Below are 21,524 nucleotides of genomic sequence, written 5' to 3' on the forward strand. Positions count from 1 at the left end.
CTTGAATAGCCACCTGGGGTCGATGTTCATCCCATCATTTATTCTTCTAGAAGCTTGCTGAAGTAAGAATTCCTTCCATCTTACAAGAGGATCCAAGGAGGTGTCCCATGAACCCATAGCATTTTAGCAGGGATTCCAACCCAGACCTGCCTGCCTGGAGGCCTGAGCTTTTTGTTCTTGGCCCAACTGTCTCACTGCCAGTAGTTCCCACTCGCTTGTCCAAAACAGCTCTCCTTTTGCCTGAAAGACACTGACTTCCTTGTTAGGTCATCCGCTCAGTCACAGTTGAGCTGAGAGCAGAGTGTGGGCTGGCCCACTGGGTCCCCAGGGCAGCCCTGCCAGCCCAGCCCAGGCAGGCCTGGCTTAGCCACACACCATGAAGTACCCTCTGGTGCCGCTGGTGAACGACCTCACATTTTCTTTCCTGGTGTTCTGGCTCTGGCTGCCCGTGAGCTTGCTGTTGGTCCTGCTGATCGTCTGGCTCTGCTTCTTACTGAGCCAAGGTGAGTTGCCTGGGCCGGGCCCTAATCCTGGAGCTGAGCAGGGGATCCCGAAGCTGGGCAAGCGGGTCCTGAAGCAATGGCAGAGAGAAAAGTTTCCTTCATGCTCTTCAACCGCTGGCTGAGACAAGCAGTCGCCCGTAGGAGCAAAGGATTCATTGAGTAGTGTAGAGGCCAAGAGTGAGCCCCCAAGTTTGGGAAGCGGTTTGTGTGTGTGTGTGTGCACACCTGTGTCCCCTCACAGCCACTGCTAGCACAGAAGGTCTTTGGCACAGATCAGAAAGAGGTGGTTCCTGTCCCCAGATGAATTAGTAAAAGGGGCCCTTTGCTGTGACTAGCCAGGGCACAAGGGGTGGGGGAACAAGGCATGCGCTGGACTTCAGCCCCTCCCTGTGCTTCCGTGCAGTAAATAACGTACGCGATGGGATATGGCAGCGCCGGGCATTTATCGGGTGCCAAGAGACCCCTCATGCTGCTTTCTGCCTGGACTGGGTTCTCGGGGTCACAAGATCATGGAGGCTGACGGCCACTTGTCCTGAACTCGGCATGCCCCCCAGAGCAACAGGAGGCAGGATGAAGCTGGTCAGAAGGGAAGCTTGGGGCTAGTGGCAGGAATGGCCTTCGGCTCCGCAGGTGTCCTATCCCCTGGGCGCTCCCCTCACCACGGAGCCTCTTCCAGGGGACCGTCTGACCTTCCACCTCCTGCTCCGCAGTTCCAAGACCTTTGGTCAGCGAGGCAGGGAGGGTGCTGATGCGCCGCCAGCTCTGGTCTGATGGCACTGACTCATCCCCAGAGCTGCCCCACGTCCTCCAGTGTGGGGGCTGCTGATGGCGTGTCATTACTGGGAGATCCTGGCGAGAGCTTCTGGAAAATGTTTAAAGCACATTCTCATATTCCCGGGGTGGGCTGCCGCCTTCCCTGAGGGGCGCAACTCGGGCTCAGGGCTGGTGGCTGGTGGTGGACAAAGCCACGTGTCCGTGCAGTGGCTGCAAAAGCCGTCTCTCTGGAGTCTAGGACGGGGCCCACATTTGAGCCTTGGCCCTTCATCGTTCGGAATAATTGCTAACCTTTCTTCCACACCGTACTAAAGGGTGTGCGAAACACTGATGTGCATCATCTCATGTAATCCTCAGAATAACCTGCTAAGTAATCCTTATTGCACAACTGAGGAAACCGAGGCTCGGGGAGAGGAGCCACGTGCCCAGGTCCCACAGCCATGAAGTACTTGAGGGCGCCGGTTATCTGGTGTCCTCTCCTGGCTCTACCTCCCAGCAGCTCTGTGACTTTGGCTAAGTCCTCTCTGAGCCTCGGGTTTCTCATCTATAGGATGGAGAGAATATCGGCCCCTACCCTTTGGGGCTGTGGAGAGATGCGTGTGAAGGGCAGGGCGTCGAGGACATGTACACGTGTGGCACATAGTAGGCGCTTATAGGCTAACAAATAATCCATTTCAGCCACGGTGTAGACGAGGTGGGAGGAAGCATAGGCGTGTTTTCAGATGGCTTCTCTAGAAGCCAGGAGCACCTCCCCTAAGGTCTAAGGCACTAATCTCCAGCAGTTCATGCTCCTTGAATGCCCTCCTCTAAAACCATCTGCAGCCTGCCCTGTCCTGACCTTGTCTCAAACTTGCTCCCACATCTCACATGGCCCTTTGCAAAAAGGCATTTGGAAATTTGCAATGACCAGAAACTGTCCTTAAAGCGAGATAAGCAGTCTCCTCTTAGGGGCCCGTCTGCTCAGAACTCTTAGTATTGTTGCCCTGGTCATGTCCTTGTGCTAGGGTCTGGGCCTGCCGGAGTTTGGGGGACCTGCTTCTCGGGGACACCTGGGCTGGCAGTTTTCTGTTCTGCTGTTGATCTCACTGGAATCAGTTTGGCCTGGAATCGGGTGTGAAAAGCAGGCAGGACTAGCTCTGACCCCCCTGCTCAGCAGGGCCGTTCCAAAGCCCAGAAGGCAGCCGTTTGGGCAGGGAGTGCCATGGGGCCCAGGAGGACACGCTTTCTCAAGTAGATGAAGGAGCAAGGGCAGGAGAAGGGAGCTGCCCGGCAAGCTTGGCACCGAGGCAAGAAAAGACCGTGGGCAGCTGAGCCCTGGAGAAGCTGGCCAGTGGGGACAACTAATTCTGGGCCATGACAGGAAAGAGTATGCAGCCCCGTGTGCCCTTCAAGGGGAAGGTGCTCCTCTGAGGACATTTCCTTTGTGATCGGAAAGGAATTTGCTGCAGGAAGAGAAACCTCTGAAGAGATGGATTTAGGGCTGAAACATGCCTGTCCCACCCACCTCAGGGTGATCCTGGGAGCGGGGGGGGGGGTTAAATGCAAAGCTCCCTTTGAATCCCCTGACTTCAAACTGGTGCAGCCCATGGAACATGGAACCACAGGGCCCTGGTGCTGGGAGGCCCATCGGAGTCCAGCCCCACCGCTTCCTGGCTGGGAGCCTGGACGTTCCGCCTTCCCGAGCCTTCCTCACCGGCAAATTGCAACGAACACTAGTAATTCCTTCAAGACGTTGTCAACAGGATTAAATGAGAAAATGCACGTGCCATACTTAGCACTTAGTATGTGTTCAAGAAACAATCACGACCTGTATTGAAGAGCGGACCCTTCAAGCCCTCACACTGGTTTGTAAATCCTCATCACTCCCTCCTCACAGGGCTGTAGATGAGGAAAATGAAGCCCGCCTCTCCTGTCTCCTGCTCTTGGTCTGTGAGCGGAGGGCTCTCTTCAGTCTTCATGACTTGGCCATCAGTGAGACGTCTTAGGAGTATAGTCAGGAGGAGGATCCCCTCGCCCTCCTCCCTCCTCCTCCACCTTGCCTTCCCCGGATAAGTCACGGGGGCAAGCTCACACACTATCTAACAACACATGCAGGTTTTCCAAAAAAGCATGCGCAGATTGTTACTTGTTTTTCAGTAGAAAGGGGAGGAGCTCTTTACCTATACATTTCTCTGAAACTTGCTTGTGATGCATCACGGACATCCCGCAAGTCAAAGGCTACGGGTCTCACGGTTGTTTTAACAGTTCCTAACATGGCACTGGATGGAGGGGTGGCTCTGTGCAGTGCAACCGTGCCACCCTCCGTCACCCAGACCCCACATGATTCACACACACACACACACACACACACATACACGCATGCACGCACGCACGGAGTTTCTAGCATACTTTATTGCTTGTGCTTGCTTCATCACAAAGCAGTGCTGCAGGGAAGTGTTGTACATACATGCTCAGACACTTGTTAATAAGTGGACCAGTGGACGAATGGATGGATAGGCCAGTCGCTGGGTGTGTTTCTCCCCAGTGCCCGCTCTTGGACCATTCCGAATACAAATAGGTTGTTTGTTTGCCTCAAGGGCCTGTCCCAATTTCGTATGTGGGTGTGGCCACTTTCTGAGTCCCAGGACAACCTTTGTTGGTCCCCGTCACCTTCAAGGTCCTCAGGTCTTCCTGAGATCTCAGAGCTGTCCCATATGTCATGATTCTGCCTTGGCCCCTTGGTCTCAGACAAGGCTACCAGGGATGCCCAGGCTTGGCAGGGGGCTCCCTTGAGGTCAGGGGTAGGAGACAGGATGTGACCACCCAAGATGCCTTATCTTGTACCTCCACAGACTCAGAGGACAATGATTCGGATGTACGCCTTGACTGGGAGCCCTGGAGCAAAGCCCCAGCCCAGTTTTGCTGGGAGGGGACACTCCATAGCTAAAAGGAGGAGAGGTCCTGCCTGTGAGCCTTCTGTTCAGCCAGGTGAGAGCCTTCTGGGAGTTGGGGCGGGGAGGGGGCGGGACAGGAAGGGGAAGTCTCAGGTCCTACCCAAGGCCTGGGCAGCTGCCATGTTGGATATCCACTCCCTCCACCATGGGACAAGAGCTGCTTGTCTCCGCCATGTTGGGGAACCCTCTGCTTCATTCTTTTGGAGACATGTTTTCACCATGTTGGAGGACCAGCCTTCTCTGCCATGAAGAGTGCCTTCACAAAGTTTCCCTACCCTTTACCTCCGTGACCCCACCTCCCACTGCTCTCCGTACGGAGGGTCTTGGCCCTTGCTGCTCCCTCTGCCTGGGATTCTCCCCCGCATCCGCTCGGTGCACTCCCTCACCTCTGAGGTTGAGCTCCAATGTCCCCTTTACTCTGCTCTAGATTGTCTTCTGCCATAGCATTAGCACCTCCTAACGTGCCCGATAACTGATGCTCCAAATCCAAAGCCCTCCCAGCACTCCTGACACACAGCCCTTTGGAGGAGGAAGGACACGGTCCAGTGATGCAGCTCGCTGATAGTCACTGGACACTTACAAGGCACCAGGGCCTGTGCCAAGCACTTCCCTCTCACAAGCTCGTCTATGAGATCTTAGGAAGAGGGTATCATTCTTACCTCCACTTTGCAAATGAGAACCTGAGTGGCAGAGCAGTAAGTAATTTGCCTGGAGTAACGGGGCCCTGGCATCCACTGAACACCTGGAAAGGCCTCAGCCACTCCAGAGGAGTGGGATGTCAGCCCTGTGCCAATGACCCCAATGCTCTAATTGCCCTTCTCAGCTCTGTTATCTCCTTGACACCTTTTCATTGCTGGAAGGGGAGTCTTGATTCCCTTGGGTACCCAACAAAGCAAAACACCGCCCCTGAACTTCTGCCAGCTTTCTCCGTCTCCATGAATAGCTCCATTGATCGGTCTCATTGCTTGAGTCATAAACGCAAGAGTCAGTCTTCGTGCCTTTTTTCCCTCCCAGCCCACATCCAGTCCGTCAGCAATGCCTCAGCTCTATCCCTCATGTGCCCACTTCCCTCTGTCCCCACGGCCACCCCAGCCTGATCTATTCCAAGTCCACCGATGCAACCTGTTCCCAACCCCCTCTGCTCCCTGTGGGTCACAGTGTGGAGCCCCTGCCTGTGTGGGGTGAGAAGCAAGGGCCCTCACTTAACCTCAGTTACACTGATTGTTAACCTTTCTGGGCCATGACTTTGATAGCCGAGGGTGCTTTCCCTGGAAAAACACACGCGAGTGCTTGCACCCAGAGTACTGTGCTCAGGCCCAGCTTCACGGTGGTAACCTGTGCGGTCCCAGGAGGTCCCATGTTCCGAAAATCCCCGTACTTGCCTTAATGATCTGCTGTCTCTCGTCTTAAAATTTTTAATTTTTGAATGAGGGGCCCTGCCCATTCATTTTATCAACGGGCACACAAATTACGTAACCTGCCCTGTTTGTGTACAATTAGTGGGTAAGGAAAGGAGACTTTCGGACTCTGCTCCAGAACCTTGTCCCATTCATATAGAGCCCTTCCCGCCCCATCCTGTATCTGTTCCTCTCTCACTCTTTCATTCCGTCATCATCTCTAGACTCAACCTTCCATGCTTTTCCAGCCTGGCTTTCCTGGAGTCAGCGGAGCGGTGGCGGTAACCAAGCTGGGTGGGAGAGATTTGCCGATGAGGGAAGAAGACTCTGGCGAATGTGGTGCTTCCCGGGGGTCCCCCGACTCCGCTCCTCCACCGACGGACTCAGGAAAGCCTCCAGAGGACCCAGCTCTTTCCCACTACGGATGACCTCCCAGGGTCCCTGGGGAGGAGCCTGAGCCTATGAAGATGGGAGAGATAAACAGGCATGCGGGGAAAATTTGGCCATCTGAACTCAGAGGAGGTCCTAGGATACAGCTGGGCCAAAAGGTGTGGGTCCATATTAAAGAAACGAGGCGTTTCCTGTGCTTAGGAGACCCCTGACAAGTCCACTGGGCCTGGCCAGATCCATTCATTTAATAAGCTGTGGGGTCTGGGCCCAGCCGCTGGCACTGACTCCACATGTCCTTGACCTTCTTTGGGAATGCCTGGGTTTCTCCCATCCTTTCAAAGGGTTGGGGGATTCTTGCTGCCAGCTCCCGTTCTATGATTCCACACTCCTCGATTCGCCTTTAGGTTGACTTTAATAACAAACACTCATTTTGTAACTACAGAGCAGCTACCACATGCTCGTACAAAATTAACTCACCTTTCATGAGCACCCACTGTGTACCAGGCACTTTTCCATGGGCTTTATATGGGAGTTTTAACCCTCACAAGAATTCCATGAGGGAGGGTCTTTGGTTATCCCTGTTTCACAGAAGGGGAGAATGAGGCACAGAATGACCAAGTGTCTGGCTTGGAGCCACGCCAATGGAGTTGGGCTTTGAGCCAAGACCCTGACTCCACTGTGCCAGGTCTCACCCAGCGTGGGATGGGGGCGGGGCGCAGGCAAGGAAGTGTTCTCTCCTTTGCAGAAATCCCCTGTCCTTCCGTCCTCACTAGCTTCCCAGGGGCAGCAGTGTTGATGGCAGGAGAAGGGGACAGGCCCTCCTCGTGTCCCCCCCTCTGCCACCTCAGATCCTACCAGTCAGGAGTATGAATTATTAGCTCGTCTGGAGTTTGGTCTCCCCAGCTCTGCTTTTTCTGCCCTGTCAGACGGTCCATCCAAGGCACAAAGTAGAACATATCTTTCCCCCTGCTTCGAGCCCTCTATAGCTCCCTATTGTCCTAGGGCTAAAGTCTTGAGTTCCTTGTGTGGTACAGAGGGCTGCCCTTTGGGAGCTGAGCCCCACTAAATTTGCGGGACAAGGTTTCTGTTTCTAGCGACAATGGGAACATCCTTGAACTTTTATCTTGGTATACAAGTGCGCTTCTATCGAGAGGATAAATTCTGGGAGAAGTTGTTGACTTTGAGATCTATGTGTTTACATTTTGCAGATGTTGCTAAGTTGCCCCTCTATATGGTAACTCCGAGGGTGTACATTACGTGCCTGTTCCCCCCGGCCTTTGCCCTACTCTACAGGTACTCCTAACACACACATATGCTCCCCCCATCCCCTCACCCCACCCCACCTCTCCCTCCACACATGCCTTGTTCTAGCTGATGAGATTTTGGCAACCTGTGTTTTCCTGGGAGCTTTCCTGGCATTGAAATAAACACTTTTGGTAACATACATCCCCTGTGGCTGGAGCTTCTCTCAGGCTTTGTCTGGCATTTTCTCCAGCTTCCCTGCTCCATAGAGTCCCATGCACTGCTTGGTCGCCTCTGTCCCCTTTGCTGCGAGGGAACATGCTGCGGGTCAGCTTCCGTGCTGACCTAGAAAAGCCAGATGAGCCATCAAGCCCCACCCGCCTGTCCCCTGTCACTCTGGAGGAGCCAGAGAAGCCTCCTGGGGTGGGGATTCAGACCTTGAGGGAGAGTGGGCACTGCCTGGCTCTGCAGGGAGGACCTCTGGCCATGTACCTGGGAGCACCTGCTGCAGAAGGCAGGGGACACAGCTCCTTGGGACTCCTGGCAGGTAAACAGCTCTGGATGGTAGTTGGGGAGGGCTGTGGGAAGATGCCCTCCCAGCTCTGGGTGGAAGGCTGAGATCCCGGGTCTCTGAGGGGTATGGATTGAAGTTTCCTTTTCAACATTTTGTTCTATAAGGCAGATGTGTGTGTGTGTGTGTGTGTGTGTGAAACACAGCCTGTGAGCCTCTAGTGATAGGCTCTCCAAGACACACCATCCCCCTTATAGCAGCCGTGGCTGAGTGCCTGGTGCTCTGTGCCTACCCCAAGGCTATCCACTCCCCGTGAGTTGTCTTCTTTGACCCTCCCAACAACCCTGTGAGGTGGGTCTTAATTTCCTTTTCCAATGAGGAAACTGAGGGCCAGAGAGGTTAAGTGACTCCCCCAAAGTCGCACAGCCTGGAAACGGCCTGCTTTCCTGACTGTAACTCAGAGGTCTATCTGAAGATCCCCAGGGATATCCTTGGCTCTTCCTAGCCGGGACGATGCAACTGAAGGTTGTGCCATTGATGTTTGTAAGACACACGAGTAAACTCAGGACAGTAAGTGGACGTGGCTCTCTCTTTCAACCTCTTGCCATGACACATTTCCCAGGCATGCCCATATTGTCCACCTCCAACCAGAAGCTCTGGGACCCTCTCTCTGCCCCTCTCCAGGACCCTCAGTGTTGTCCTTGGCAACTGGAGGCCCATCCTCTCTGTGCTCCTTTCCTGAGGTGACCACCACAGAGCAGCACAAACTGGGTGGCCTAGAACAACAGAAGTGGATTGTTCCACAGGCCGGAGGCCAGGAGTCCAGAAGGCGCTGGCAGGACATGCTCCCTCTGAACCTGCGGGAAGGATCCAGCTTCTAACAGCTCCAGATGTTGCTTGGCCTCTGGCTCTATCCCTCCAACCCCTGACTCCCTCTTCACACGGCCTTCTCCCTGTGGGTCTTTGCACTGTCTCCCTCTGTGTGTGTCTGTCTCTATGTCCAAATTGCCCCTTTCTATAGGGACACCTCATTGGTGAGGGCCCACCCTAACGACTGCATTTTAACTTGATTACCTCTGTTGAGACCCTATTTCCAGAAGAAGGTCCTATTCTGAGGTCCTGGAGGTGATTAGGACTTGCATGTGTATTTTTTTTTTTAAAGATTTTATTTATTTATTTGAGAGAGAGACAGTGAGAGAGAGCATGAGCAAGGAGAAGGTCAGAGAGCGAAGCAGACTCCCCATGGAGCTGGGAGCCTGATGCGGGACTCGATCGCGGGACTCCGGGATCATGACCTGAGCCGAAGGCAGTCGTCCAACCAACTGAGCCACCCAGGCGTCCCTGCAAGTGTGTTTTTAGCAGGACACAATAATCCCTACCTCCCTCTTCTTTGAGGACTCCTTGTGGTCGTGCACGGAAAGCTCTGAGCACAGGCTGGGCTCACGCTTTGTAAATGCTCCGTAAACTGCCACCAAGAGAGCAAAGTTGAGCACCCAGAAATAAGGTGCTGGGTGTACATCCTGTGCCAGGCACAGTTTGGACCCTTGACACGTATTATCCCACTGAATCTTCATGGCCACCCTTTGAGACAGGCAAGATTTTCATCGAAATGACACAGAAGCTGTGACTCCGAGAAGTTAAGGCACTTGCCTGAAGCCAAACAGCCCAAGTGGCAGAGCTGAGGCTTAACCACAGGGCTGTGTGGCTCCATCCATCCCACCAGGGGGGACACGTGTATCCTGGGGAGCAGGAGATGCTCAGATGGGGAGAAAGGCAGGGTGGAGATGCTGTGCACGGAGCACACAACCCTGGGAAGCTTTCTGGGTCTGAGGGGCATGAAGCACGGCTCTACAATAGTCAGGAGGTGGGCTGGATCACAGGCTCCCTGGGGAGGTGCTGGCAAGTTGCCAGGATCTGAGTCATTCCACTTGACTGATACTCCAGGGCTGGGACCAGGCCCAACAGGGGCAGAGGGATGTTGCCCAGAGAGTGGGCACACTTCATCCTCTTCTGAGTTAAGTGTGGTTCTCCAGGAAGCTGGGAAGTAGTGCTGCCTTAAAGAAGCTTACTCAAGACTCAGGATACTCTCTCTTCCTCCTTGCTTTCCAGGGGTTCCCTACACCTAAGCAAGGTGATAACAAGTTAGGTTTTCTGTTCTGGACCATAAGTTAATTTACTCGGGTACTTGTTTACTCATTCAAGCATTTATTTATTCCTTCACTCATTAGCTTTTCTATTCATTTGCCTAATGGCTCACTGAATTCTTCATGCACTCATTCATGCTCTAACACATTCATATACACAGCCATCATCCATCCATCCATCCATCATCCGTCCATCCATTATCCATCCATCCATCCATCCATCCATCCATCCATTATCCATCCATCCATCCATCCATCCATTATCCATCCATCCAAGCATTATCCATCCATCCATCCATCTATCCATGATCCATCCATGATCCATCCATCCATCCATTATCCATCCATCTATCCATGATCCATCCATCCATCCATCCATCTATCCACCCATCATCCATCTATCCATCATCCATCCATTCACCCATCCACCCATCCATCAATCCACCCATCCATTCATCCATCCATGATCCAGCCACCCACCTATCCACCCATCATCCATCCATCCATCCATCCCTTCATCCATCTATCATCCATCCATCCATCTATCCATGATCCATCCATCATCCATCCATCCATTATCCATCCATCCATCCATCCATCCATCCATCCATTATCCATCCATCCATCCATTATCCAACCATCTATCCATTCATCCACCCATCTAATACTTACTAAGCATCTATATGTTTTACACACAAAACTACTTATGGCTCCCAAAGTACTTTTCATCCATTTTCATGGCTATTTCAACTTACCTATTGGGAAGGAGGGCCTCTGCACCAATGGGACTTCCAAATACCTGACCTTCTGGTGGCATGGTTCCAGAGTCTTGTCCTCAGGAGGACCTTGGGAAGACTGGACAGTTAGTCATCTGCATAGTCTTAGTCTCCATGTGAGAGCCAGTGCCATTTACCTGAGACTTGAGGCTCTCAACAGAGCCTTTGTTCTGTGAGGCCCTTACCATTTTTTGATGTGAGAGTCATGCATAGTCCTGGGCACTGTGGCTCCCCTGGGGTATTACTTCCAGTTATTGGGCTCTATTTCTTCCTTCTCCCTGGACAGAGCAGGCTATGGTGACCTGTGGACTTGGGCCCCATCCTTGAGCTGCTCCCTGGGGCCACTCTTAGTGTAAAGTCAACTTTGCCCCCCTGGGAGGGTCATTAACACTCAGAGACTTTGAGGAGGACAGGGTGGGAGCCCAGAGCAACCTGGGGGAAAACCACAGTGTTCTGTCCTGGCCAGAGTGCAAGAGGAGGCCCTCCTGGTCCCTATAGATATGGGGACACAAGCCAGGGGAACTGGCAGGAAAGTCTCTCGCTTCCATGCCTTTGCATGTGCCGAGTTCCTGCTCTTTCACACTCCAGGCAAAATGTCAATTCCCAGGATCCCCACATTCAGCCACTTTCCTTCCCTGCCCGTTAGCCTCCTCTCCTACCCAGGCCCTGCCCTTCTCACCACTTCAACAGAATCCTGCTGGCTTGCTTTCCTGCTTCCTGGCAAATGTTACCATCCCCATTTCAAGGACAAGGAAATCAAGACATAGAGCAGGTAGACGACCCGCTCAAAGAGTAGCCAGACTGGGGTGAAGATCCCTGAGTCATCGCTACCTTTTCTGGCTATGTTAGTTGGGTACTTTGTCAATTCAGTTTAAAGTTGGCTGCAGGTAATAATGCAATGCAAATAATATTTCATGACTTTTTAAAAGGTGCCATTTTTACTTCACTGCGTGCTGGTGGGCGGTTGGGGGGGTGGTCTGTCTGTGTGTGTCTGCCTGTAGGTGGCCCCAGCTGAGACAAGCTCACAGGAGAGGAGGTTGGACATTTGGGGGCGTCTGGGAATTGAGTGTGTCACAGAACCCATGCAGCCCCATGGTGATGGGAGCCCAGCCACTGAACTAGGAGCCGTGAGGGTGTCAGCCCTTTTCCCTGCGCTCCTGATGGAGAGGCTGGACCCTGGTGCCCCTTGCGTCACCATGTCCCTGGATCCTCTGAGCCCACACCGCCGGGCAGCCCGGGCACTGTGCAGACCTGGGCTGAAGGTACAGTCGTCAAGGAAAGAGAGCGGGGAGGTTTGGGCCACTGGTGTCTCAGGGCCAGGCCTGAGGGGTAAAAGGAATAAGATGAGGACCTTAGAGGGGTATATGTTCTGTCAGTCCCTGCTACACCCCCATGAGGGAAGTATTCTCCTCCTATCCTACAGATGAGGAGACAGAAACTCAGAGAGGTCAAGTAAATGACCCAAGGTTACAAGCTGCCAAGTGTTGAGAGTGTATATCAAACCTTGGTTGGTGAACTCCAAATGAGACCGTTCTGGGACACACATCGCCGTGGACTCTGACTCATGTCTTCCTCAGGGTTTGCTGATTTTCAGATTCTAAGGGATATGAGGGATGCCCCCCACCATGTGTGCTGTATTAGAGACCCAAGAGTTTATTTGGGGTTCAGGATTCAGGATCTTAAGCTATGGGGTCTCATTTGGGTCCATGTAGCTCTCTTATGACCAAACTCTACTTTTGTTGACAAACACCCTATGATGAAAATTTAGGCTGTTTCCTTTCTTTTTCTCCTCCCTCCCTCTCTTTTCTTTCTTTCTTTCTTTCCTTCTGCCTTCCCTCCTTCCTTTCTTGTTGCTATTTTAACTATATGCATTGTCTTAGGCATATATATCTTTGTGCACTTACCTTATGATAAATTCCCAGAACAGGAATCACTGAATCCAAAGGTCTGTACCTTTAAAATTGAATCATATCGCCCAGTGGTTTCCCAGAAATCTGTGTCCAATTACAGACTCACAGTGTGGGTGCCGGTTTGGAATTTTATGTTGACATTCTTGACTGGACAATACTGCTCTTTTTAGCCTATGCTAATCGTATCTTGTTCTTAACTCTGCTTGCTTTCTTTCTTTCTTTCTTTCTTTCTTTCTTTCTTTCTTTTTTTTTCTAAAGAGTTTATTTATTTATTTGACAGACAGAGATCACAAGTAGGCAGAGAGGCAGGCAGAGAGGGGGCGGGGTGGGGGGGGCAGGCTCCCTACTGAGCAGAGAGCCCGATGCGGGTCTTGATCCCAGGACCCAGAGATCACTACCTGAGCTGAAGGCAGAGGCTTTAACCCACAGAGCCACCCAGGCACCCTAACTCTTATATAAGTGCCATTGAGCAACTTTTCACATGCTGAGTGTCTGGTAGATCACAGAAGCAGGAAGACCATTTTGAGCCTAGTGCGACGGTCTAGGTCCTGAGAAGCGACTTGCCCAGCTGCACACAGATAACTCATGGCCTATGTCATTTTTACAAAGCCTGCCTAACCTCATGCTCTGTTCATGTGTCGCTCTGAGGTCTCTGTCACGGGTAATGTCACCAGTCTTTCCAGATATCCTGCTGCATTAACCCCTCAGGCACACACCCCTGTATGCAAACCCAAGCACCAAGAGATCACTGCCGGCAATTTAAATGCATCAGTGGTTGAAGGTCAGCCTGAAGCTCAAAGTCCGGCTTTCACCCTTCCCAGCTGTGTGGGGCTCCAGGGAAGTCACTTAAGCTCTCTGAGCCTCAGATTCCTTTTCTGTAAGATGGGGGCAGGCTTCTCTGCCTTCTCTGCTATGAGGACCCAAGGAGATGAATGCACGGGCAGGGTCCGGCACAGAGCGGGGACGTGGGGAGAGCGCTGGATGCCCCAGACATTAGCGCTCTGAGGGATCGCTCTGGGAAGGACACAAAGAGCACAGACTCGTTTTCATACAACACGTAAAGTCAGGCCTCCTGACTCCTTGCAGTGGAAGAAAGATCTGCATTTGAGCCCTAAGTCCTCCGCTTACGTCACCCTTCTGAGCCTGTGTCTTCATTTGCAACAAATACTGTTCTGCTAGTTGTTGCTCACACACGCCCTCCTGGATGTCCATCACGGATTGGCCAACGGGGTCTGCATTCCAACCACTTTTGCAACACATGGGCTGGCAGGCAGCTTCTTTCCGGGGCTCACCTGGGCCGACTTTGCTTACAAACCAGTGAAGGGCAAGTCCCTTCTGATGGGCTCCATATTTCCTCTCTTGCCCTACAATGAAGCAAAGAGAGAAGCTTCCCATTATGCTGAGGGGTTAGGTTAGGGCCCTTCACAGCTCTGGAATTCCCCACCCCTAACTCCCCTCCTGTCAAGCATTACCAAGTCCGCCCAGCTTGCCCAGCGGATGCTCAGAGGTTGTGAAAATGTCTTTTTGACACTTGCCACCCCTGGGTATTAGCGATCTTTTTGGTGTTTGCTAATCTGGTGGGTGAAAATGTTTCATTGTTCTAATTTGTGTTTCTCTAATCACATCTTTTCACATGGAGCATTTACATTTTATCTCCAGTGGCTGTTAATTCATATCTGTTGTGTACTTTCCTATGAGATGTTTTTTAAAGGTATTTTTTCTTTATCGATTTCCAGGAACTCTTTATATAGATTAGGTAGTAACCTTTATCATTTGTTACAAACATCCTGTCCGCTGATCACTAAATTTGTGTATGGTGTCTTTGTTATACAGGAATTTTGAATTTTGGTGTGATCAAACCTTTCATATTGCTGGTTGATGGCTTCTAGATTTTATTTTGCATGGGGAACTCTCCATAACCCTTTATTTCTTTCCAACTTCTTTCTCATCAAACCCTAATGTAGACTCCCATCCACCTGGGGAAATTCCTTTGTACTTACCAGCATAAAAACTTGCTCCCCTTCCAATGAGCTCTGCATATCTCATTCCCTCCCTGGTGTTCACTGATCCTTTAAAAACTGAGTCCCAAGATTGCCTCCTCCAGGAAGCCTTCTCTCTTCAGCCCCCTCCCACTCTTGTTCCTGTTCTGTCCCTCGGGGCTGTTTGCCTCATCTTAGGCAGTTTGTAGGCTGTGTTGAAACACAGTTTTGCTTTTAGACATTTGGTGGAGCACTTACTAGGGGCCAAATGATTTGTATGCATTGCTTTACTTCCTCCTCACAACCTGTGTATACTAGTATCATCCTTATCATGCCCATTTTGCAGGGGGAGTTGAGAGACTAAGATATTTTCCCACAGTCACACATCAAGAGGACAGACCCAGACCCAGATAGTGTGACTCCAGGGCCTGGAGTTAGACTAATCACATTTCAAGTGTTCGGGTAGGCACAGGTGACCAACACAATTGCATATGTTGCCCAACATGTAAAATAATCTGATGAAGTGGCTCAGGTGGGGACAAGGTAGTATCCATGACTTTCCTTAAAGGAAGGACGGAGGCAAGCCTCAACCCCATGGGAACTTTCAGACCCTCTCTGGCAAGCAGGGCAGGGATGCACTGCTGGCTGGAAAGCTCGCTGGAAGGGGTGGCCCCCACCCAGCTTCCTCCAGTGGGCCCACTAGTCCTCTGGCCAAGTGCTTTAGGTTGTTCAATAATATACTGTCTCTGTCAGCTATCACTGTATAACAAATGATCTCGAACTCAATGGCAATCATTCACTAAACAACGCTCATTACTCAAGCCATGTGTCTGCTGGCTGGCTGAGAGTTCACTGATCTGGCCCAGGCTCTGCTGGGTGGCCCCATTTCAAGCTGTGGGTCTGGCTGAACTTGTTGCTCCTGCTGGCTGGGCTCTGGTCTGTCCCATACGTGTTCATTCGGGGACTCAGGCTGCAGCCATCCTCGGACAGCTCCTCCCACGGTGATGGGAGCCGCTGGAGGACCAGCCCCATCACACAGGCACATTTCACGTCTGCAAACATTCCATGGGCCAGAGCTTGGCATGTGCCCGAAGCCCACGTCAATAGATGCGTGGGGGGCAAACTCAAATGACATAGGGACAACACAAGCTGCATACTTAGAACTCTTTGTCAGGAAGATATTTTCAAACACTGTAAACTACCGCGCTGGGATCAAAAAACTAAGTTCCGACCAAAAACCTCCTCTGGTAGCCAGGGATCAAACTGTGCAAATGCCAAATATCTGTGGCTTTTCCCTTCTTGTACTTTTGCCTGTGCCCTCTCGGGAATTGGGGTGGTTATGACTGGGTATATGCAACTAACACCTCTGAGTATCCAGCATGTGTCCTCATTCTACCCTGAACCAGAGGCTGATGTCAGCATTTTAGCAACTAGCTCTGAAACAACCCAATTCCCAAAGCACTGGCTGGTCTGTTTGATTTCCTGAATGTTTGTAGAGGATATAAAAGATTGGGTCACATCACATGCCCTATGGCCATTCCTCCCATGGTGGCCGTTCTTGGCGATCCGCTCATCCTCTGTCCCTCCTTTATCCTCACCCCTTCTTCTTACCAGCCCCTGGGTCAGCTACTTGGCCAAGGAGACTCTGGCATTTCCCCGACAGTGACCTCCAGTTGCTCCTCCAGCCTGCCCCATGGGGATTTATCTCAGTCCATTTTGCTAGGACATATCACTACCCACTGCTAATTTTTTAAAAAAAGATTTTATGTATTTATTGGGAGAGAAAAAGCACAAGCAGGGGGAGGGTTCGAGGGAGAGCAGACTCCCCCCTGATCAGGGAGCCTGATGTAGGTCTCAATCCCAGGACTCTGGGCTCATGACCTGAGCCAAAGGCAGCCGCTTAACCAGCTGAGTCACCAGGCCCCTCTGTCTATTCCTAATGATGGGCCGGAGGGAATCTTCAAAAGTGTCCGAGCAGCTGGTAAGAAGCAGAGCTAGGACTGAGTCTAGGCTGGTGGTATTCCCTCCCCAGCCTCCTGCTGCATCTGGCCAATGGGCTGGAAAAAAAGAGAGAGGGAAGGAAAAGTCACAATTAAGAAAAAATTGTTGCACAAAGGCCTTATTGCATAGTGGTTGAGAACGTGAGCTATGGAGCCTGATGCCTGAGGTCAGAGTCCTGCCCATTTACTAGACAGGTAATCTTGGACAAGCTCATTTCTGCGTGCCTCTGTTTTCTCCTCTGTAAAATGGGATTATAAGAATAAGAAATTGTTGTGAAGATTACATGAATGACATTGGTTTTTAACGTGCGTAATTTTGCCCCCCAGGAGACATGGAACAGCATGTCACTGTGGCCACATCGCCTGTGCTGGTCTCCAGATCTTTCTCTCAAACTTATGGTTGCCTCTATCGTTCCTGATGAGGGGAGCAGTGATGCTGTCACACTAATGACAACTGTGGCAACGGTTCCTATTTCCCGAGCACCCAGGGCAGGCCAGCTACTTTGCCTGGCTTCTTGGTTACCCCTCTTGTGATGCTCACTGCGACAGTAGCTCGGATTAGTCCCCCTGCAGAGGACACGGAGGCTCAGGGAAGTGAAACGTCTCTGCTGAGATGCAAGGTGAGCGTGTGGAGCTCAGCCTCTGTCTAACCTGGATGCCCGGTCCTGCCACCTGCCACTACTTCGTCGGAGTCAGAGAGGTGACAGCAATGGCAGGCTCTTTGAGGGAATGGAGGGGGACCCAGGAGCCTGACTGCCACCAGCTGGCCTGCCGAGCTGGAGAGGAGGCCTGGCCACCCCTCCCCTGGCACTCCCCTAGTGAAGCATCCTCGTCCCTCGGTCATCCTGTCTGTGCGGGCTCCTCGGCCCATTCTTCAACCACTGCCTCCCCCCATCACCTGATCCTTGGGCGCCTGCTGTGACCCCACGGGCAAGAGTCTTCCCAAGTCTGTCTTGCAAAGTTCCTGTCCCTACCACCTTTTTCCCACTGCACGGTTATGGAAACTAAGGCCTGGAGGGAGAAAGGGAAACAGCCACGGTCACACAGAGAGGAAGTATTAGGGGGCACAGACTGCAGCTGAGAATTTGCGAGATATGCGTCCTCCCACGGGTCACCTGGAGGGACAACCAGCTAGCACGTGGGGAGAGACTTTGTACTCGGGAGAGACCCGAGCAGCTGGGATTGCCACCCAGACCATCTGACCTGATGGTGTGTTTTGTCCCCAGGTTGGGCTTGTCAGCCTCTGCCCCCTTGTTGCAGAGCAAGAGCTAGAACCCACTCGTTGGCTGGGCAGCCTGGGCAAGTCACTCGTCCCATCTGAATGTCAGGTGGAAAGTGCCCCGAAGCAACAAGTATGTATTGAGCTGACATTTGAGGAGGACCTCTCAGTCCAGCACTGTACGTGCCCCAGCTCTCTAGAAACTATGCGGGAGCTCAATCCACATTTGCTGACTGTCGCTCTTAAACCACACTAGGGGTCTCTGTGGGACGAGGAGGAAGCGGAGGCTTTCCGGGTTCAGAGGCTCCCGAAGGTTATTTTACTAATATAACAGCTCTAGGATTCAAAGTCACACCTGACACTTGAGCCGAAGTTCTTACCTTCTAAAATTACGGATTCCGTTATCTATCGCTTAGTGGGCGTGTGGTAAGTGCTCAGTAAATGCCTAAAAACAAAATTACAACTAGAGACCATTGTGCTGTACGCTTAGAATCTGTGCGCTTTTCTGCATGCATACACGATACCTCAAAAAAAATGTTGACAACAAAAGCAAAAAATGGGCTGTGTTTGTGAAGCTTGGAATGAATTTTGTGGACGTGCCGAATGCCCCAGTTGTGCTAAACTGAAGCTCTGTCACCGCACTGCACGCCGTGATCTCAGCGCAACAATCCTTTTAGAATTGCTGGGGTTTTATTTTGTGTCTGTTTTCTCCTGGGCCCCTGTCTGACCTCCTTAGAAAGTTCACCCAGAGAAACGGCGATGGCTCCTCTCTCACTCTGAGCTGTCAAATCGAGACACAGTTACTGTCTCCTGTTTGGGTTTAGTCACTGAGGTTTTCAAATTGTCAGGAAAACACACAGATGCCGGCAATTTTCAAGCAAAATCGCAAAACAGCTAAAGAAACCAAACTGAGCGCCAGCATGCGGGACCAAACGGATTCGCAGGAGGGGCGCCGGCTAGCAGCTTTCTCGAAAAGCATAAATAGAGCGGAACAGCCAATTTTATAATTAACTGGGAATTGGTCCCCAGTTAAGCTTCTGCTCGGTGAGAATGGCCAAGCCGTTACCCCACGGGGAGAGCTGGTGCCTTGCCTCTTTCCTTGGGCCCCGGAGGATCTGAGAATTCTCGGCTTTACCCCGTTTGAGTGTGTTTTGGGATGTGAGTGTTTATGGCTTGGAGTCGAGCTCAGTGTGTGGGCAGGACACTTGGGAGAAAGGCACAAGCCATGCGTCAAATGAACATGGAGGCTCTTGTTCAACCGTTATTAAGAATTCCCTGATAGGACACCTGGGTAGCTCAGTGGGTTAAGCCGTTGCCTTCGGCTCAGGTCATGATCTCAGGGTCCTGGGATCGAGTCCCACATCAGGCTCTCTGCTCAGCAGGGAGCCTGCTTCCTCCTCTGTCTCTCTCTGCTTGCCTCTCTGCCTACTTGTGATCTCTCTCTGTGAAATAAATAAATAAAATCTTTAAAAAAAAAGAATTCCCTGATAATGATTAAACCTAGTGGGAGGCCCTTCTAACCGAGGGACTGTGTGTGACTGCTCAGGTCCCACATCCGTGACCCTGATCCTGAGTACTGGATCACACCTCCAGAAGCTGGGGGGACATCAGGAGGTGGGATCTCAGGTTATGGGCAAAATACAGCCTCAGAGACTCCAGGACACAGGAGGGAAGCCAGGGAGGCAGCCGGAACCAAATCAGCACCCCGCCCCAGGCTGCAACATGGACTGCAACAAACAAATCCAATAGAACAATCCTTTCTGGAAGGCGATTTGGGCAAGAAGTGTCACCATCTCACAAATCCTTTGTGTTTACAAATCCGCCTCTCACACTCTTTTCTACTATTACCTCTACACAAGGGAACATGATAATGAACGTGAGGACGCTTATCGTCCTGTTACTTGCAACTGACAGATAGAAATAATCCAGCCCCTGTCAAAGGGGAGGGTTACTGCCTCCCCACGAGGATCTTTCCTGAATATGCGCCATGTAGGTAACCCTCTTGTGACTCAACTACTCAATGACATCATCTAGGACCAAGTTTTTAAGTTTTCTATTCGTGTTGAGTGTGGGATCCACTTCGTTCTGAGCCTGGATCACCACTGTGTGCTCGCCACCTCCGTGGAGCTACCCGCTCTGCGTCCTGGGCTAGAGCTGGTGGTCTCTAGCCTAGAACCCCCAGCCAAAGTCCTGCATGTTCCCTTCCTTGAATCAACTATTGTGGCTGGAGGAATGCACCTAGTGTTTCTTTCCTTTTCTGGTTTACTGTTCTGATTTATTGTTTGTTTTTTAAATAATAGCTTGGCAGAGAGCTCGTCCATGGATGGCTTTCTGATGGAGGCCAAGTGGATCCAACAGAGGGGTGAGCTGAAGGAAGAGGGTGCAGTGGGGGTGAAAGCCAGCTTCCAGAGGGTGAGGAGCCCTGGCTGGGGCCTGTTGGGTGCTGGGGCAAGGGGAAGAAAAACATGACAGGAACCAGACGGGAACCAGAACAGGAAGGGGCTTTCCCTTGCATCCGGACTGATGCAGTATCCTCTTCACTGGTTTCCCTGCCCTCCCCTTGCTCCCAGCCATCCGGTCTCTCCCTTTTCCGTGCAACGGTCATATGATCTTTTTATAATGTAAATTAGATCATGCCCTCCTTAGATTAATTCATTTAGCAAATATTGATGAGGGCCTATCACATGCCAAGTACTGTTTTGGACACTGGGGATACAACAGTGAACACAGTGTTCACCGTTCAAAGCAAAATCTGTCCCCTCGTGGAGCTAACATTCTAGCGGAATTCAAAGTGCTCTGCTCACCAGGTAGATGTCTCCCATCTCTCTGAGAGACAGACAACCCTGTGTCCCTGTTACCTATGACTGCACGGGTACCCAAAACTCAGTAGTGTAAAGCAGCATTCACTGTGATGATAATGATGACGACGACGACAAGGACGATGGTGACAGCATCCTCCGGGGCTTGATAGGGCTCGGCCGGGCCCTTCTCACTCAGGGACTTGAAGGGACGCTCCACAAGGCTGGGGACACTGCCCATCTTCTTTACCACTGCCTCCTCAGTGCCTAGACCCAAGCCAAGCACATTCTCATACTCCATCCTTATTGGTTCAGTGAAGGAGGGAATGGAGAGACATCCACACGGAAACCTCCTTGGTTTAGAATACAGTTCAGCTACGCTAGCTCCTGGTTTCCAAAACATGTGGTTGTATGGGAGACGGGACTCCCCCCAAGGGCCTGATGTTCTGCCACCACGGCTCCACTGCAGAATACACATCGCTGGGCACGGAAGCAGTGGTTTGGGGAGATGCCCCTGCTGCAGGAAACCGGTCGGCCATCGTGCCCCGGCCAGCAAACTAATTTCACACAATCAAAGGGACTGGGGCCGGGGTGGGTAAAGGAGAAACCCATGTGGATGACTAAATAGACACAGGAGCTTTTTTAGACACACAGGACAGCGGGAGCCTCTTGGTGGCACCGGGCCAAGAACGTGAATATAGTCACTGTATCTCATTAACTTCTACTTATTACCTGCGGTGATAGATACTCCCTTTAGTGGTTAGGATATTGGGTTTCTTTTCCAAGAACAGATGTAAGTAAAAATGTGGCCCTTGATTAGGGAAAAATAGTAAGGAAACTATTGTACGGGACTAATTAGATTCAGATAAAAATGATAAAGGTGGTAGATAAATGTCTCAATTTCATGAAACATTGATTCATTGAAAAGATCTGCACAAATGACCTGTG

At 51.6% G+C, this 21,524-nt stretch overlaps 1 protein-coding gene across 6 annotated transcripts in view; it reads left to right on the forward strand.

The window, feature by feature from the left end:
- Positions 1 to 296: 296 nt before the first annotated feature.
- The window catches only part of ADIG (adipogenin), a 29,979-nt gene continuing 8,751 nt past the window's right edge, over positions 297 to 21,524 (forward strand). Inside the window, exons 1-3 of one of the 6 annotated variants that reach the window (XM_082745602.1) lie at positions 297 to 503; positions 4,109 to 4,244; positions 16,887 to 19,131. In XM_082745602.1, the coding sequence (XP_082601728.1) occupies positions 377 to 503; positions 4,109 to 4,203 (222 nt within the window). In that variant the 5' untranslated portion in view covers positions 297 to 376 and the 3' untranslated portion in view covers positions 4,204 to 4,244; positions 16,887 to 19,131. Of the gene's footprint in view, positions 504 to 4,108; positions 4,245 to 5,831; positions 7,442 to 16,886; positions 19,132 to 21,524 lie in introns of those variants that run through there. The other 5 variants (XM_082745600.1, XM_082745599.1, XM_082745601.1 and 2 more) reach the window with 5 other exon arrangements.

Source organism: Mustela nivalis (genome assembly GCF_964662115.1).
Source record: "Mustela nivalis genome assembly, chromosome: 8".
NCBI classification, from domain to species: domain Eukaryota; kingdom Metazoa; phylum Chordata; class Mammalia; order Carnivora; family Mustelidae; genus Mustela; species Mustela nivalis.